Source organism: Medicago sativa, chromosome 6 (genome assembly GCF_051527215.1).
Source record: "Medicago sativa cultivar Bolivia chromosome 6, Bolivia_mono, whole genome shotgun sequence".
Lineage (NCBI taxonomy): Eukaryota > Viridiplantae > Streptophyta > Magnoliopsida > Fabales > Fabaceae > Medicago > Medicago sativa.
The window spans coordinates 15,004,277-15,022,570 of record NC_140754.1 but is presented as its reverse complement, the minus strand read 5'-3'; the positions used below and the strand labels follow the sequence as shown (position 1 = coordinate 15,022,570).

At 32.9% G+C, this 18,294-nt stretch overlaps 3 protein-coding genes and 1 non-coding gene across 9 annotated transcripts; all 4 read left to right on the top strand.

Moving 5' to 3' along the window:
* Positions 1–2,841: 2,841 nt before the first annotated feature.
* On the top strand, positions 2,842–5,413 carry LOC146913119 (F-box protein SKIP23-like). 2 transcript variants are annotated; one of them, XM_085716371.1, is made up of 3 exons: positions 2,842–2,933; positions 3,395–4,564; positions 4,949–5,412. In XM_085716371.1, the coding sequence occupies exon 2, from the start codon at positions 3,434–3,436 to the stop codon at positions 4,550–4,552; it is 1,119 nt and encodes a 372-aa protein (XP_085572497.1). In that variant the 5' UTR covers positions 2,842–2,933; positions 3,395–3,433; the 3' UTR covers positions 4,553–4,564; positions 4,949–5,412. The 2 variants fall into 2 exon arrangements, with proteins under 2 accessions (XP_085572497.1, XP_085572498.1); XM_085716372.1 differs by lacking the exon at positions 2,842–2,933 and having other exon boundaries at positions 2,996–4,564; positions 4,949–5,413.
* Positions 5,414–5,765: 352 nt separating this feature from the next.
* TRNAV-AAC (transfer RNA valine (anticodon AAC)) lies at positions 5,766–5,839 on the top strand. The gene has a single exon. It is a non-coding gene; the product is annotated as a tRNA-Val (tRNA).
* Positions 5,840–7,213: 1,374 nt separating this feature from the next.
* Positions 7,214–8,819, top strand: LOC146913117 (F-box protein SKIP23-like). Its single transcript, XM_085716369.1, has one exon. It carries the CDS (start codon positions 7,462–7,464, stop codon positions 8,593–8,595), a length of 1,134 nt encoding a protein of 377 aa, XP_085572495.1. The 5' UTR covers positions 7,214–7,461; the 3' UTR covers positions 8,596–8,819.
* A 468-nt stretch (positions 8,820–9,287) lies between these two features.
* LOC146913116 (F-box protein SKIP23-like) lies at positions 9,288–14,910 on the top strand. 5 transcript variants are annotated; one of them, XM_085716364.1, is made up of 6 exons: positions 9,288–9,638; positions 9,792–9,854; positions 10,251–10,439; positions 13,030–14,166; positions 14,399–14,481; positions 14,591–14,910. In XM_085716364.1, exons 3-4 carry the CDS (start codon positions 10,278–10,280, stop codon positions 14,152–14,154), a joined length of 1,287 nt encoding a protein of 428 aa, XP_085572490.1. In that variant the 5' UTR covers positions 9,288–9,638; positions 9,792–9,854; positions 10,251–10,277; the 3' UTR covers positions 14,155–14,166; positions 14,399–14,481; positions 14,591–14,910. The 5 variants fall into 5 exon arrangements, with proteins under 5 accessions (XP_085572490.1, XP_085572491.1, XP_085572493.1 ...); XM_085716365.1 differs by having other exon boundaries at positions 14,399–14,501; XM_085716367.1 differs by lacking the exons at positions 9,288–9,638; positions 9,792–9,854; positions 10,251–10,439 and adding an exon at positions 12,532–12,659.
* The last annotated feature ends 3,384 nt before the right edge of the window (positions 14,911–18,294 follow it).

The window sequence follows — 18,294 nt, the reverse complement described above, 5'->3', positions numbered from 1 at the left end:
AGAGAGGTCTTAGCAAAATTGTATGGTGACAACATTCTCTGTTTCATGTTTTTGCGTTTTGTTCATATGTTTCTGTTTTGAATTGATCTTTGTTGTAAACATGAAAGTTGTTGATATTTGTGATATCTTTCCAGTAGCTTTGGTTTGACATGAAAATATGTTGTGGATAATTTATTGTTTTTACAAAGATACATTGTGAATTATTGTCGATGTTTAAATACGATGTTATATGAAGTTGTTTATGATTGATGAATATGATGTTTTAAGATGTTGTTTATTATCTTTTGATATTGTTACATTATGATATGACATGAATTATTTATGTGATCCATATGTTGTCAAGATGCTAAGATGTTAAGACGTTAAGATGATAAGAGTTGTATGAGTCGGTCTAAGTTGTCATGATTTAAGAAGTTGTCCATTTTAATGGAATTGTATAAGATGTTCACGTTTTTGTTCAAGTTGTAGGAAGATTGTGTCGTTGCATAGTCAGTGATGGGGGCTTAATGCCCGACAGGTTCTTTATGACCTTAGCGATGGGGGCTTAATGCCTGACAGGTTCTTTATGACCTTAGCGATGGGGGCTTAATGCCCGACGGTCCAAATATGACCTTAGCGAAGGGGGCTTAATGCCCTGGTGGTACCACATGCATATTGAAGTTGTCTAAGTTGTTGTTGAAGTTGTCTAAGTTGTTGTTGAAGTTGTCTAAGCTGTTGTTGAAGTTGTTGTTGCATTGTAGAGTCGTCATAACTTATATTTGATGATGATTTAATGATGATGTTTGTTTAAGAAGTTGATTATGAACTTAATTATGAAGTTGTTTTCGATAAATCATATGCTTTGATAATGATACTTATGTGAAATACATGATGATGCTTATGATTATATTTGGTGTTAGATGTTGATGCTTATGATCATTATATGTGTTGATGTTTGTGATTAAAATATGTGTCGATGTTTGTAATTAATATTTGATGATGTATGCTGATGTTTATGATTAGTAATTGATGTTATATGATGATGTTTATGTCTATAATTAAGAGGATATATGATACGAAGTATATGACTAATATAGGAAGAATAGTGACACTAGTTAAGGAAGTTTCAGTTGTTAGATATGATTAATGAACTATAAGATGTTTAAGTTGTTGAATGTATTTTATATGATTTATATGTTTTATATTATTGTTTGAGAAATCTCACCCCTCTGCTTGGAAATGTTGCTCTTCGTATGGGTAACTTGCAGGTAATAAAGACTAGAGGCGTTCGTGAGTGGACTCCTCACTTTGTGTCTAGATGCTCTGATATGTAACGGGATGGGGCTTGCTTTCATGAACTTTTTATGAATAAACATTAACTAAGACTTATGAGATTTCTGATAAGGCCTGTGTGCCAAGACTTTTATTATGTTGAGTATTTTCCGCTGCATGATTATAGATTTTGACGTTGAATTTTGAAAGATAATTATTATTATCTATTTTGTGGTTTTAAAGAAGTATGTGACATTCCGTTTGTGATTTAAATACTCTGATTTATGATGAAATTTTCAAGTTGGGAAAACGGGGTGTTACAGGCTAACTCTACACTTCTTGCTATTTCGAGCACCGACTTATAATCACCGACGAGTCATTTTCAAATACTAAAATTTTTTCTTTAAACATGCACTACATACTTGTTCTCGCAAAGTGTTCCTTGAATGATTCTTACATTCACATTATTTATGAACTAAAACATACTTGAATATTTGAGGCTTATTTCCATTTAGTTTGTTCTTGTCTGTAATGACAGTTACACTTACGATTTCCTCTTTAATAACTTCAACTCCCAAAATTCGAATTAGTTAACAAAATCATTCTTTTGGTTTTCAAAACACTTGCATAAGAAAAATCATCAGATAAAAATGTTTAACTCCTCAATACTTTACTTCGTTCTTAACTCTTTTACACTAGCGACAATTTTTCCTGTAGCAGAACCTTAAAATAATTTCATATTCAAATTTTTTGATTAATCCTTGACACATCAACCTATTGTATTCATGCGTTAATACGTTCTTGTCCTCGACATTCTGTTGAAAGAGCTTGACATCGTTCGTCCATTAGTTCACTGTACTTTGGCATCTTCTTATTCAGTCTTCATTTTTTTTTGTTTCGATTAAAAGTTACATCTTGTCTCTGACCATTATTGGGATCTCTTTCCACTTACTGTTATACTTGTATTTCTTAGTTCGTAGAACAACTTAATATCATGATAAATGCAAGGGGTCTTATTCAATTCCCTTAGCGTACAATCCTTATTAGTTTAACTTTTCTGCAATTCCTTATTAGCCTAAGTCTTGTGACCACACTAGATTAATCCACCAAATTAGTGCCTAACTTTGTGTAACACTTACAAATAGGTTCTTGACATTATGAAAATTTTAAAAAGGTCATAATTTTAAAAAGGTCATAACTTTGTGTACATCTTACTATCAATTGCGTCCCTATATTTGAATAAATTACTATCAATTTGATCCTTATATTTTACAACTTACTATCAATTTATTGCTTAACATACTATGAAAAATAACATGAGTAAAATTTAACAAAGTTAAGAATCTTTTTAAAATATTCATAACCTTAAATACCTTTTGAATAGCATCTTGCAAAATGACAATAACCCATTAAAAACTAGTATTATTGTTAACTTATTTTTTTTATTTTTTTAGAGAAAGTATTATAGTTAACTTATTGTCACTTAAATGAATACACGCCCATTAAATTTTTAAGACTAATATATAAACCTGACCCATATCCCACCGACCCGATCCATTTTTTTATATTTGAAATAAATCTAAAAAAAGTAAAAACTCTTCCTCATTCATCCCTGTTACTTACTGTTCTATTTGTTACAACTTTTCTTCCTTCCACTATTTCAGAGTACTCAATAATTATTGGTTAGTGTATTTTATCTACTTTGATTATTGATTTGGTTTTCACTAAATTGTTTAATCAATAATGTTGATAGCTAATATTGATGAAAATTTTTCAGCTTTTAGTGAAGTGCATGCCAACTGTTTGATAAATTGTTTATATGTGAAATTCTTGATTTTCAAATAATCAAATTCAAGTTTTTTACTTTTGCATTATTGTTGCCTGAGTGGTTGCTGCTGCATTGGTAGCTGTTGTCTCTGTAGACATGACACTTCTAATCAAAGGCGTGTTCAGTGTTTGATACATGTCGGTGTCTGACACATGTGATTGCATTCAATTTTGTCATTTTCTTAAATTATTATCCGTGTCGTGTTGTATCCAATGTATGTGGTTTTGTTGATGGTTCATAGGTTGTTGCCATATTATTATCTTTTTTATTTTATTTATGTTCTGAATCACTTTGCTATATGCTTTAAATTTACAGGAACCATAATCAACTGATAATCTGTCATCACAGCGATCCATGGCAGAGACAAACTGGTCTGAACTCCCAAAGGAGCTTCTCAATATGATATCGGAGAGAATTGAGGATGAACTCGATCTCATTCTTTTTCGATCAATCTGTTCAACATGGCGCTCTTCCTTCGTCCCAAATCATCATCGTCACATTTTACCCTTCAAATTCCCACTCCTCAAATTTCCATTTCTCTCTGACCCCAACAACATGGATACCATCAACGGCAACAACCCTCCATTATGTCACCTCTCCAAACAAAATATCTACCTCATCAAACCACCACAACAACAGGAAGAACAAACCCTACTTCGCCCTTGGTTGATAAGAGTTAGCCAAAACACGCGTGGCCAAACTCAATTCTTCCACCCACTCCTCAATTATGCCCCTCTTTCTTGTAACCGTCTCGTGCTCAATTTTAAAAAATTATCTGTCCTCCCCTTGGGAAGCAACATTTTCATTTGGGACTACGGCATCAAATGCGACAACAAAGCCGACAATTGTTTCTACATATTCCCTAAAAAGGTTGTTGCTGTCACGTGCCATGGAAAAAACCCTCTCATTGTTGCCACTTTATCTTCTGCCCCATATCTGTTACTTTCAAAATGTGGCAATGAGAATTGGAAGGCAATCTACGACATGAAAATGATGTTTGGAGACATATGCCTTTTTAAAGGGCACCCTTATGCGGTTGATGTAATTGGTAAGACAGTTATTGTTGGACCAGACTCAAGTGTCCATTTAGTGGCTGAACCTTTGGTTGGTGGTGGGAACAAGAAATTATTAGTGGAGAGCGATGGGGACTTGTTGTTAGCGGACGTTTATGCGTTTCCTGTATGGGTTGATTTGTTTAAGCTTAATGAGAAGGAGAAGAAGTGGGTGGAGTTAACGAGTTTAGGGGATAGAGTTTTGTTCTTGGGGCTGAAATGTTCGTTTTCTGTTTCAGCTTCAGATTTGTCTGTTGCCAAAGGGAATTGTGTGATCATTAGAGATGATATCTTAAGAGGACATAGTCGACGTGGGGCAGGTTCGAGCTATGTTTTGGACTTGGATCAAGGTCGGCATTCGCTTTTGTCTGATTCTCCTGAATATTCCAACTTGTTCTGGCCACCTCCTAAGTGGATCTGAGTTCATTACGAAGTATGTTATTATTATCTTGCATTGAAAGGTTTCTAATATGATTGTGATATGGCTTTACCGTGCTTGATTTAGTTGTTAGACTGGAAATAAACCTTTTGACTAGTACTTATTGAAAAATTGAAATGTTATTAAATCGACTATGGGGTTTTCTAACTAATATGTTCTTTGTAAACAAGTGTCTGCACTTCTACTTTTCACAAGCTCTTCATTTATTTATTTTTTTCATACTTTGTTTTGAGCTGGAGAATTATATGATAAGATAGATGTATGAAAATGTATGTAGTATATGACCATGGCAAGTTATTGTTATTATTATGAAGTTTCTAAACTAGATGTAACAATGTTGATAAGCTTGATTATCTTCTTATATTGTTACTTTTGCAGATTACATGTTCAGCAGCACCAAGCTCCTATTACATATTCATGTGAAAAGATGTCTTGAAAATGAGGCGAAACTTGGGTTGCGGGATATGTGTTTGATGGATTCTTCAAGTCTTCTCTGTCAAGCAAGTTGTGATTGTGCATGGTTTGTAATGTTTTTTTTTATGTTTACCACTTGCATTATTATGGCGCTGTAAAGTTGAAACTGAATTGGTCAGTTTCACATATATCTCAACTGAGTTTACTTATGGTTGGTCTTTTTTATGTTACTTTGATTGTGCCCATCTGAATTGTTATGGTGCTGTAAAGTTTAAACTCCATTGATCAGTTACACTTTTATCTTACCTAAGTTTACTTAAGGTTGTTCTTAGCTTGTGATTTAAAAGTTTCAATGTATTATATTAATTAGGAGAGATAGTTTGCGGAATATAGTTAACCCTCTCCATGTGTTTGGAATCCCATTTTCTCTATCTGTTATATTATATTTTATGGTTCCGTGTATTTGACTTGCCAACATGTTACATAATTATGACGACAAACTCTTTTTTGTTTACTTTATTGTAATGAACATTGTTAAACTGCAGTTCTGATTAACCTATCTATGACAGTTCATCCTTTATTTGTAGCCATTTGGAGGTTTTCTTCGTTGTGCTTTGATTTCAACTTTGAAATTTTTCAGTAGTTCATTCATTATTAGAACTTAGAAGGGACTTACAGGCTAATATTATACTATACCTTTGTACTTTACTTCCATTGAAATATGTACGTGCTCCCAGAATTTATTGAACAAGAACATAATATTCAGAAATGACTTCAACAGGGTTTCGTGGTGTAGTTGGTTATCACGTCAGTCTAACACACTGAAGGTCCCCAGTTCAAACCTGGGCGAAGCCATTTTTTGCTTCTCGCTTTTGTGAAAAATGCAGCTCTGAATAAGCTATCTATGTCCAGTTGCATCCTCTTTTTTTTTTTCTTTTTTTCTTGTTTACTTAGATTAGTTTTTGATAGTTCGTCTTGATAGTTCGTCTTTATGTGTAGCTATTTGAAGGTTTTCTTGTTGTGCTTTGATAAGTTCTTTGGTATTATGGACCGAATGTCTTTTTCATAGTTCATTCTGCTAAGACTACAACGTTGATACTTGCATGGCTGTTCCCTTTTAAACTTGATGTCGAATTGCCTTGCAATGATTATTTGTCACCAAATTTAAGCTTTTAAATAATGATACACAGATAGCATCTAAAACGTTAAAGCTTTGTTTCAAAAGTACTATAGTTATTGTTCTCTTGATGAATACTAGTGTTAGGTTCATAATTTACCTAAGCTGCAGGATTATGTTGCTCTGAATTAATTGTGTATATCATTTGTTTCTTGTCTTTGGTTTGCTTAATATTATATCTCTAATATGTAATCCACTAAAACAATTATGGGTGCCTCCCTCTATCCTTCCTTGATTACAATTAATCCACTAAAACAGTATTATCTTAAGAATAGAGCTAGCTAAACAGCTATTTGTCTAGTAAGAAAGATTAGGTATATAATTTTTTTATTTTCTTACAGACATCTAAATTATATCATATTGATAATTATGTCTATTACTAATGTCACCTTGCAAAAAATTACCAACACAAATATGTTTTTGGACCAAACTAGTCCCTAAAATGTTTTATTTTAAAATTCAAAATTATTGACTAAACTACCCAAATTAGTCTTCACTAATTTGGGCAAAATAGGTCCCTCTTCTATTTCATTCCTTTCTTCTTAAATGTGTGTTTGGTTCAAAGAAGAAAACATGAAAGAAAAAGGTGAGAGAGTACGAGAAGAGAGAAATATGTGAGAAATATAATAGATTTGTTGTACTATTTGGTATAAGAAAAGGATAGAAGAAATAGAGATGAAAGAAGTGTGTTCATACGCTTTTCTTTTGTTTGGTTGAATAGAAAGTGTTTCGAACGCAAAACAAGTCCACAACCCTTGTCAAATCACACCCAACGCAAAACAAGTCTACTCAATACACTCGACCTCTACAATGTCATCTAATGATTATACGGCGGGGGCCGGCGATTTCGGATGTCGTTCGTAACAACCTCTCTTAACTCCTTTTGAGTCCTCCCAACTTGTAAACGTCCTTCAACTACAACTCAAGGTACACAAACTTCTAATCTCTTATCTCTCACCATTTTCTCTCTTATTGATTTGAAGGTAAGCCGGTATTATTTACTAATTAACCTGAACTAAATAAATGTAGTCGATTTAAGATAGCACTACTGCTTCTGTTACAGGTTTTCCTTATTGCTTCTGCTCATAGCATCTGTTTATAGCTTCTCTTTATATGTTCTGATTATAGCTCTTGTTTATAGTTTCTGCTTCTGCTTATAGCTTTGATTTTAGCTTATACCTCTTGTTCATATGTTTTGCTTGTAGCTTCTGTTTTTGTTTATAGTGTCTTCTTATTATATGTTATGCTTATAGCTTCTATTTGTTTATAGGTTTTGCTTTAGCTTCTGCTATAAGCATCTATGGCTGCGGTAGGCTGGTCTAAACTCCCAACAGAGCTTATCAATCTGATATCACAACGAATCGACGATGAAATCGATCTCATTCGCTTCCGATCAACTTGTTCAACATGGCGCTCTTCCTCCGTCCTAAATCTTCTTCAAATTTTACCCTTCAAGTTCCCACTGTTGAAAACACCGTTCTTCTTTGCCCCCAACGACATTGATATTGATACCATCAACGGCAACAACCCTCCATTCTGTCACCTCTCCAAACAAAATCTCTACCTCATCAAACCACCAACACAACAAGAAGAAGAAGAAGAACAAACCCTACTTCGCCCTCGGTTGATAAGAGTTGGCCAAAACACGCGTGGCCAAACTCGATTCTTCCACCCACACCTCAATTATGCCCCTCTTTCTTGTAACGGTCTTGTGCTCGATTTTAACAAATTATCTGTCCTCCCTTTAGGAAGTACCATTTTCATCTGGGACTACGGCATCAAATCTGAAAATAAAGCCGACAAATGTTTCTACATGTCACCTGAAAAGGTTGTTGCTGTCACGTGCCATGGAAAAAACCCTCTCATTGTTGCCAGTTTATGTTCTCCCGCCGCATTTCCGTTACTTTCGAAATGTGGCGATGAGAATTGGAAGGTGATCCCTGACATGTCAATGATGTCTGGAGACATATGCCTATTTAAAGGGCGGCCTTATGCGGTTGACAAAATTGATAAGACAGTTATGGTTGGACTGGACTCAAGTGTCCATTTAGTTGCTGAACCTTTGGTTGGTGGTGGGAAGAATAAATTATTAGTGGAGAGCGATGGAGATTTGTTGTTAGCAGACGTTTATGTGTATCCTGTAAGGGTTGATTTGTTTAAGCTTAACGAAAAGGAGAAGAAGTGGGTGAAGTTAACTAGTTTAGGGGATGGAGTTTTGTTCTTGGGGTTGGAGTGTTCGTTTTCTGCTTCAGCTTCAGATTTGTGTGTTGTCAAACGGAATTGTGTGATCATTAGTGATGATATCTTAAGAGGACTTACTAAACGTGCGACACATGCGAGCTATGTTTTGGACTTGGATCAAGGTCGGCTTCCGCCTTTGTCTGATTCTCCTGAATATTCCAACTTGTTTTGGCCACCTCCAAAGTGGATCTGAGTTCGATACCAAGTATGTTATTGTTATCTTGCATTGAGAGGTTTCTAATGTGATTGTGATGCAGCTTTACTGTTAATTTAGCTGTTAGTCTGGAAATAAACTTTTCGACTAGCACTTATAGAAAAATTGAAATGTTATTAAGATGTATATATGAAAATGTATGCAGTACATGACCATGGCAAGTTATTGTCATTATTATGAGGTTTCTAAACTAGATGTAACAATGCTGATAAGCTTGATTATCTTATTTTATTGTTATGCAACACCAAGTTCCTATTTCCGTAGTCATGTGAAAAGATGTCTTGAAAATGAGGTGAAACTTGGGTTGCAGGATAAGCGTTTGGTGGATTCTTCAAGTCTTCTATGTAAAGCAAGTTGTGATTATTCATGGTTTGTAATGTTTATTTTTATGTTTACCACTTGCATTATTTTGGCGCTGTAAAGTTGAAACTTAATCGGTCAGTTTCACATATATCTCTCAACTGAGGTTACTAATGTTACTTTGATTGTGCCCATCTGCATTGTTATGGTGCTGTTAAGTTTAAACTCTATTGATCATACCTCACCTAAGTTGACATAAGGCTGTTCTTAGCTTGTGATTTAGAAGTTTCAATGAGTTATATTTAATTGTTAAGAGGCAGCAATTATATTAGTATTGTTATTATAATATATGTTGATTTGTTTTGTTCTTAGCAGTGGCGGAACTGGGGGGTGGCAAGGGGGAGCCACCGCCACCCCATTATTTATAGGAAATTACTATTATACCCTTCAGTAATATGAGTATTCCCCATTCTACTTCATTTCCTCTTTCCCTTTCTCTTTCATCAGAAGAGCGATTTTCTTTTTCTTCTCCCAGACCACTCGTACCTCCTTCTCTATCCACCGCACCGCTCTCCATTCACCACAACACCACCGCCGCGACCACTCGTACCTCCTTCTTCATCCATCACCGTCGCATCCTCCTTTGTTTTCTGTGTTGATTCTTCAGTTTAGAGAGCTATCTCCATCTCTCTCCATAAACCCTAATTGTTGTAAATTGTAAGGTAATGTGAAATTGAATGTAATTTCCTTCAAATCTGATTCTTCTTTAATGATTACATGTTCTTTAGTTGATTGCCATGAGTTTTCCATCTGTTGTTGTTTAACCTAGTTGATTAGTGATTAGGATTCAAGGAATTCACTTCTCTGTTTTACAGGACCCAAGGAATGCAGGACCCAAGGAATTCACTTCTCTGTTTTACAGTCTTCAGAGCTGGAGGGTATTTTCTCCTCTTTTTTTTCTTTAATTTTCCCCTAATTATTCTTAATTCTGAACTTCGTCTGTGTTTGGTTAAAAGTTATTTTTCCTAATCTCCTACGTGATTTTAGTAAAAACCAATATTGGTATTTTGAATCATAATTAATTGATAGTATGATGCTAATTTTGCATGTGGTTGAAAATTTTGTACAAAGTTTTACATCAAATTTGTCATTTGAGGGGAAATATGCAAACATAAATTACTTTTCTTAAATTTTAGCTTTAACTAAATAAGTTATACAAAATAAAATTCTTTCAAAATTATTTTTACAAAATACTTAACCAAACACACACTTAGACTATTCTGTTCTTATGGTCATGGGACAGTGTTCTTCTAACTAACTGGTTATTGTTGCAGGGAATATTTGAGAGATTTGATAAGGACATGAGTGGCAAAAGCGATTCAAATGAGTTGCGAGATGCACTGTTAAGTTTGGGTTATGCTGTTTCTCCAATGGTGTTGGACTTGCTCGTCTCCAAGTTTGACAAAACTGGTGGCAAAAGCAAAACTGGTGGCAAAACTGGTGTCTTCTTTTTCATAACTAAGGTACATATGTTGTTTTGCTATGACTATAAAGAGAAGAAAATGACAAGGAATGCGGCCACCCCAAACATTTTTGTCTGGCTCCGCCACTGGTTCTTAGTGAAATGAGGTTCATTTGTTGTGAATTATTAGCACTGCATGTTGCTAAAAAGTTTCAGTTCAGATTTAAAAATAAAAACATTCTTCTTAATCCATTTGCATTCTATTTTCATTTTTCCCTTTTCTTCAATTGAAGGTTTAGTTTACTTCAACGGACCAATTTATGAGGAGCTTATTTCTCATCTGAAATTAATGAGAAACAAAATATATAGAATTTCATACTCATGTAAAAATGCATTTTTATATCAAAAAAAATAAATATGTAATGTACATTTTCTGGCTCATGTGTGTTTCATGCACTCTTTCAAGTGTAGGAATATGGGGAATTGATTGATCTTGTTACTGATATACAAAAAACTCCATCAATTTCCACCCTTAAAAGCACAACTAGAATTTTGGAGCTATGCCTAACACATTTGTATTACTACAATAATTTATAATTTCCAACTACAAAATTAATGTCAGTACCACGATGAAAAATATAACTGCGCACTTTGCATTGGTTAAGCTAGTTATGCAACAGACTTATATACGTTGAACCAAACATTGAAGACAAAAACAACATCGATCAAAATATACTTGATAATGCAATGAAATAAGAAAAAACAATAATCAAGAAAGAAGAACTATTGAGAAGAAATAAACAGGGAAGCAATTATATATAATCCACATAAGAACAAAAAAAATGCACTAGATTATTGCACGGGTTTGGGACAGAATATACATCCACATAAGAACAAGCAACATTTTCTTTCAAAAAAAAACAGCAACATTTTGTATTTTGTGTGAAATCGGTCTCAACATTTGGGACAAATTTCGGACCGACATATAGTATGGACAAAATAAAGATGAATTTCGGACGCAATATCTTCAAATTTTAATTCATCTGAAATATGCCCGTATTTTGTCCGAAAATCTAATGAAATTTGAGATGAAATTTATTCGGTTTGAAATTTCTGTCCACAAATGCCAGTTTTTTTATATTAGTAGTGCAGAATTGTTCATGAGATCAAAGGTTCATCTCTTATGGGGGTGTTTTCATTTTAAAAAATTTGAAGTTGCATACAAATTAGAAATGAGTGACTGAGTTTTTACCGAGAAAAATCGCATCAGAATAATTTAACTAAACATATTATTAAAAACCACAATTGAAATTTCCTTAAAAAAACACAATTGAAATAATTGGTTATATAAAATCACTCTCTAAATATCATGTTTAGACTGTTGGCCGCCAGATATGGCCTGGAGGGGGGCGGTTACAGAGTGGTGGTAGGGCAGGGTCGGTGTGGTATGGGTTTGGTTTTGTGGGAGGCGCGTGGTACCCTGATAATGTGCAGTTACAAATTACGTAACGGCTCACAGACATTATTTTGGGTTGATAGATGGCTAGGTGAGGTTCCTCTCCAGGTCTGGTTCCGCCGTTTGTTTGATTTATCAGAAAATAAATGGTTAACCGTTGCTCAGATGTTTGAGAGAACATCAGATTACTTTCTTATTCGTGATATAAAGCAAAATATGTAACTTTTTATTATAAGTTTCATGATTGGTACCGAAACCGTCTCACATGTTTGAGTCTAGGCTAATCTTTGTCTTGTTATGTTGAAACAACCTTGTAATTATTAGCTATCTCTTTTAGCACACCTTGTGCTAGGGGGAAAGTCAGTTGATTCAATATATTCCATTTTGATTTATTTAAGAACAAATATTTTACATGATTTTCACATATAAAATAAAAAATAATTAATATTAATACTATATTAATATAGATATTTTAAAAATATTTCACAGTTTAAAATTTGATCTTATCAACTTTATATATTCAAAATAGAAATAGTTTTGTACTTTAGGTGAGATGGCAAGATACATTTATTTATTTTTTATTTTTTTAGGGGAAGTAAGATATACCCTTATGTTGCAGATATTAAAAATGAAAGAATTTCAAAATAGAAATGATTAGATTTTCTTTAAGACACAGAGGAACGAGTGAAACGAAGTCACTGAATGATTGAACCCTAATCTCCCCAAATCAATTTCTACTCTCCGTCACCGGCGACCACTAAGCTCCGTCACCACCGCGCGCGTTTAAGCTCCGGCGAGCTTCGTTCACTCCCTTCATCGTGTTAGGTAACTTCGTCATTCTTCATTGCATTATCGTCTTCTTTTGCTTATAGCTTTTCATTGCTTATCGCTTCGGCTTATAGCTTTTGCTTACAGCTTCTGCTTATGGCTTCTTACTGTTTATACCTTCTAATTGTTTATAGCTTCTGTTTTTGCTTATAGATTCTGCTCATGGCATTACCGTGTTGCTTTTGCTTATAGCTTCTAATTGCCTATGGTTTCTGCTTCTAATCGTTATAGCTCATGGTTTCTGCTTATAGCTTTTGTTTACAACTCCTAATTGTTTATAGCTTATGCTTGTAGGTTTTGCTTATAGCTTTTGCTTATGGCTTCTGCTTTTTGGTTTTGCTTATACATAGCTTCTAATTGTTTATAGGTTTTGCTTCTTGCATCCATGGCAGCGGCTGTCGACTGGTCTAAACTCCCAACAGACCTTCTCAATCTGATATCACAACGAATCGACGATGAACTTGATCTCATTCGCTTTCGTTCAATTTGTTCAACATGGCGTTCTTCCTCTGTCCCAAATCATTATTACATTTTACCCTTCAAGTTCCCAGTCTTCAAATTACCATTCATCTCTGAGCAAAACGACAATAACCCTCCATTCTGTCACCTCTCCAAACAAAATATCTACCTCATCAAACCACCACAGCAACAAGAAGAACAACAAACCCTACTTCGCCCTTGGTTGATAAGAGTTAGCCAAAACACGCGTGGCAAAACTCGATTCTTCCACCCACTTTTCTGTGATTCCCCTCTTCCTCGTATCAGTCTCATGCTCGATTTCAGAAAATTATCTCTCCTCCATTTGGGAAGCAACACTTTCACTAGGGACTACGACACCTATTCCCAACATCAACCCTTCAATAGTGACTACATGTTCCCTGAAAAGGTCGTTGCTGTCACGTGCCATGGAAAAAACCCTCTCATTGTTGCCACAATATCCTCTCACCCAGAGCCGTTACTGTCAAAATGCGGCAATGAAAAATGGAAGGTGATCCCCGGCTTGTCGATGGAATTCGGAGACATATGCCTTTTTAAAGGGCGTGCTTATGCGGTTGACAAAATTGGTAAGACAGTCATGGTTGGATCAGACTCAAATGTCCATTTAGTGGCTGAACCTTTGGATGATGGTGAGAACAAGAAATTATTAGTGGAGAGCGATGGGGATTTGTTGTTAGCATGCGTTCATGCGTTCCCTATAATAAGTGTTGATTTGTTTAAGCTTAATGAGAAGGAGAAGAAGTGGGTGAAGTTAACGAGTTTAGGGGATAAAGTTTTGTTCTTGGGGATAAAATGTTCGTTTTCTGCTTCTTTTTCAGATTTGTATGTTGCCAAAGGGAATTGTGTGATCATTAGTGGTGATATCTTAAGAAGACTTAGTCGACTTGGGTCACATGCGAGCTATGTTCTGGACTTGGATCGAGGTTGGCTTCCGCTTTTGTCCGATTCTCCTGAATATTCCAACTTGTTTTGGCCACCTCCAAAGTGGATCTGAGTTCGTTACCAAGTATGTTATTGTTATCTTGCATTGAAAGGTTTCTAATGTGATTGTGATACAGCTTTACTGTGCTTAATTTAGTTGTTTGACTGGAAATAAACTTTTCGACTAGCACCTATAGAAAAATTTAAATGATATTAAATTGACGATGGGTTTTTCTAAGTAATATGTTCTTTGTAAACAAGTGTCTGCACTTGAAACTTTTCACAAGTTCTTCTTTTATTTATTTTTTCTTATGCAGCTTGCTTTTTCGGAAATCTGAATGTAATTCGTATACTTTGTTTTGAGCTGGTGAATTATACGATAAGATGTATATATGAAAATGTATGCAGTACATGACCATGGCAAGTTATTGTTATTATTATGAAGTTTCTAAACTAGATATGACAATGTTGCTGGGCTTGATTATCTTCTTTTTCTGTTACTTTTGCAGATTACATGTTCAGCAGCACCAAACTCCTAATTACATATTGATGTGAAAAGATGTCTTGAAAATGAGGCATAACTTGGGTTGCAGGATAAGCGTTTTGGTGGATTCTTCAAGTCTTCTCTTGTAAGCAAGTTGTGATTATTCATGGCTTGTAATGTTTTCTTTTTATGTTGACCACTTGCATTATTATGAAAATCTTTGTATCAAATGACTTAAAACTGTGTGACTACCTCAATGGTTGTGGAATATAGGCTATCTACTTAACACTTCCCTATTTTTAAAAGGCCATTATAAACTTGGATGTCCTGCTGCTGTTTACAAAACCTTCTGTTATTAATTAATTGGGATAAGTATTTTTTTTGAATATAAATAACCCTCTCCTAGTGTTTGAAATCCCATTTTCTCTATCTATTGTCTTCAAGAGTTCTGTGTATCTGACTTTCCAACAGGTTACATAATTATGACGACAAACTCCGTGTTTGTTGAACATTGTCAAAACTGCAGTTTTGAATAACTTATCCATGACCGGTTCTGTCGGATTTGTTCTTTGTTTACTTAGATCATGTATCAAATTTCATCCTTTATTTGTAGCTATTTGGAGGTTTTCTTTGTTGTGCATTGACAAGGATTATGGACCGAAGTTATATTCCATAGTTCATTCATTAGAACTTAGAAGGAGGGACTTAATATTACATATCTGAAATATGGAATGAATACATTGATTTGTTGTGTTGATTGAGTGAAATGAGGTTAATTTGTTGTGAATACGATTAACCTATTTGCTTTATCATGCCTTTTGGTGTAAATCTTAATCTGAAATTAATAGTATCGCCTGCTGCTAAGACTACGTTGTTGATACTTGCTCGGATGTTCCCTTTTCAACTTGTTTCTGGATTGTGGAACTGTCTTCCAATGTTTAATCATTTGTTATTGTTCTCCTGATGAACTCTAGTGTTAGGTTCATAATTATGAGTTTAGTTTCCTTCACAACATAAGTTCATAACTCCCGTAATCTCTCCTCTCGTTGAAGTGTATAATATACATTCCTAAAGTTTTATGTTGCTCTGAATCAATGTTTAGGCTGATTGTGTATAACTTTTGTTTCATGTCTTTGGTTTACTTAACAGTATTAATTATATCTCCAATATGCAATCTCAAGTTTCAGTTCAGATTTAAATATTAAAACATTCTTCTTAATCCATTTGAATTCTATTGTCATATTTATGGAACGGTTTTCTCTTACCTTGAATTGAACGTTTAGTTTGCTTTAATGGACCAATTCATGAGGAGCTTATTTCTTTTAATCTTGAATTAAGCATGGCTGCTGTGGATTTTATGCACTCTTTCAATTGTTGTTTCCCATTGTTCATTATGGTGTAGTCATATGTAATATACAATAACCCATCCATGCATCAATTTGCACCCTTAAAAGCACAATTTTTCCATTAATTTGATTGACATCGATATGCAAAAAATTGATTGAACAATATAAAATTGTTCATTTTCCATTTTAATAGTTAAGGGTGAGGCTGATGGTTTATTACAAGTAATTAACTCGCGTTTGATGCAAAAGTAGTTGAGTTCTATTATTAACGATTGTATCTCAAGTCTTGCAGTTATGTCCAAAATTGTGCGTTGAGTTTTCTCGGAGGAAAATCAGTGTGGTTGTTCATGAGTTACCTAGGGCAGCTACACATATGATGATTCATCGAGTGTTTGATTTGATTTCGAGTTATGTTGTTGATACTATTGATAATGATATGAGTTTTGTTTTCTCTTTAGGGAAGATATCATTGAGGGATTCTAAAAACAACGTATGAATATGTTTTACTTAGGATATTTTTAGACTCAAACATTATTTTTATTATCAAACTAAAATAAACTAAGGCTTAAATATGGTTTTGGTCTCTGCAAAATAGGTCAGTTTTGGTTTTAGTCCCTGCAAAAATAGGCCAGTTTTGGTTTTAGTCCCTGCAAAATTTTTTTTATAGCTTTTGGTCCCTGCAAAAATAGACCAGTTTTGGTTTTAGTCCCTGCAAATTTGTTTTATAGTTTTTGGTCCCTGCAAAACTATGCCAGTTTTGCTTTTAGTCCTTGCAAATCTTTTATAATTTTTTTTATAGTATTAAAAAATTCTGGAAAATTGAAAAATTAATAAAAAAATTAAAAAAATTCTGGAAAATCGAAAAATTAATAAAAAAATTTAAAAAAATTAAAAAATTCTGGAAAAATTAAAAATTAATAAAAAAAATTGGAAAAAAAATATTAAAAAATTCTGGAAAAATGAAAAATCAATAAAAAAAATATTAAAAAATTCTGGAAAATTGAAAAATTAATAAAAAAATATTAAAAAATTCTGGAAAATTGAAAAATTAATAAAAATAAAAAGATTGAAAAAAACGGAAAAAATAAAAAAAATCTGGAAAAATTAATAAAAATAAAAAATGATTAAAAAAATAAAATAATCTAATAAAATGAAAAATAATGAAAAAATTCTGGAAAATAAAAAATATTCTGATTAGTATATATGTCGAAATTTCGAAATTCTGGAAAAAATGTATTTTTCGAAATTTTGATTAGTATATATGTCGAGCTTAGGTTTTTTCAGTGTATTTTTTCCCTTATTCTCGGTTTATAAATATACAAAAATTCCCGGAAAAAATACTAATGAAAATTTCGAAATATACATAAAAAACCTAAGCTCGGTTTATAAATACACATATTTTTTCCCTTATTCTCGGTTTATAAATACACAAAAATTCCCGGAAATTTTTTGAGAAATACTAATGAAAATTTCAAAAACTTCGAAAATTTTTCATTAAAATTTCATTTTTCCAGAATTTCATTTTTATTTTCGAAAATTTCATTTTCCAGAATTTTAATTTTTTTAGAATTATTTTTTTTCAGAATTTTTTAATCTTTTTTATTTTTTCCGTTTTTTTTCAATTTTCCAGAATTTTTTAATATTTTTTTTCCAATTTTTTATTGTTTTTTCAGATTTTTCATTTTTCCAGAATTTTTTAATATTTTTTTCAAATTTTTTATTAATTTTTAATTTTTCCAGAATTTTTTAATATTTTTTTTCAAATTTTTATTAATTTTTAATTTTTCCAGAATTTTTTTAATTTTTTTATTAATTTTTCTATTTTCCAGAATTTTTTAATTTTTTAAATTTTTTTTATTAATTTTTCGATTTTCCAGAATTTTTTAATATTTTTTATTAATTTTTAATTTTTCCAGAATTTTTTTAATTTTTTTATTATTTTTAAAAAAAAAACTATAAAAAAAATTATAAAAGATTTGCAGGGACTAAAAACAAAACTGGCCAATTTTTGCAGGGACCAAAAGCTATAAATAAATTTTGCAGGACTAAAACCAAAACTGACCTATTTTTGCAAGGACCAAAAGCTATAAAAAAAATTTGCAGGGACTAAAACCAAAATTGGCTTATTTTGCAGGGTCCAAAACCATATTTAAGCCATAAACTAAATAATAAAATATAAGGTCACTGATATAAAATAGTATTCATTTTTTTGGTCCAGAACAATCATAAACAAAATAGAAATATTAATTGCATTAATATCTTTTCTTAATAAATAAGAAAAAGGTAAAAGTGGAGATGGAGAGAGTAGAACACTCTTTTTAAATATATATTTTATTAGATGTTCTTATAAAAAAAAGATAAATATTCTTTAATATTCATCACT

Coding starts and splice junctions, on each gene's coding strand:
- LOC146913119 (XM_085716372.1), top strand. CDS start 3,434: ATGGCAGAGACAAACTGGTCTGAACTCCCAAAGGAGCTTCTCAATATG.
- LOC146913117 (XM_085716369.1), top strand. CDS start 7,462: ATGGCTGCGGTAGGCTGGTCTAAACTCCCAACAGAGCTTATCAATCTG.
- LOC146913116 (XM_085716364.1), top strand. CDS start 10,278: ATGAGTGGCAAAAGCGATTCAAATGAGTTGCGAGATGCACTGTTAAGT. Junction 10,440..13,029: donor TCTTCTTTTTCATAACTAAG/GTACATATGTTG, acceptor AATTGTTTATAG/GTTTTGCTTCTTGCATCCAT.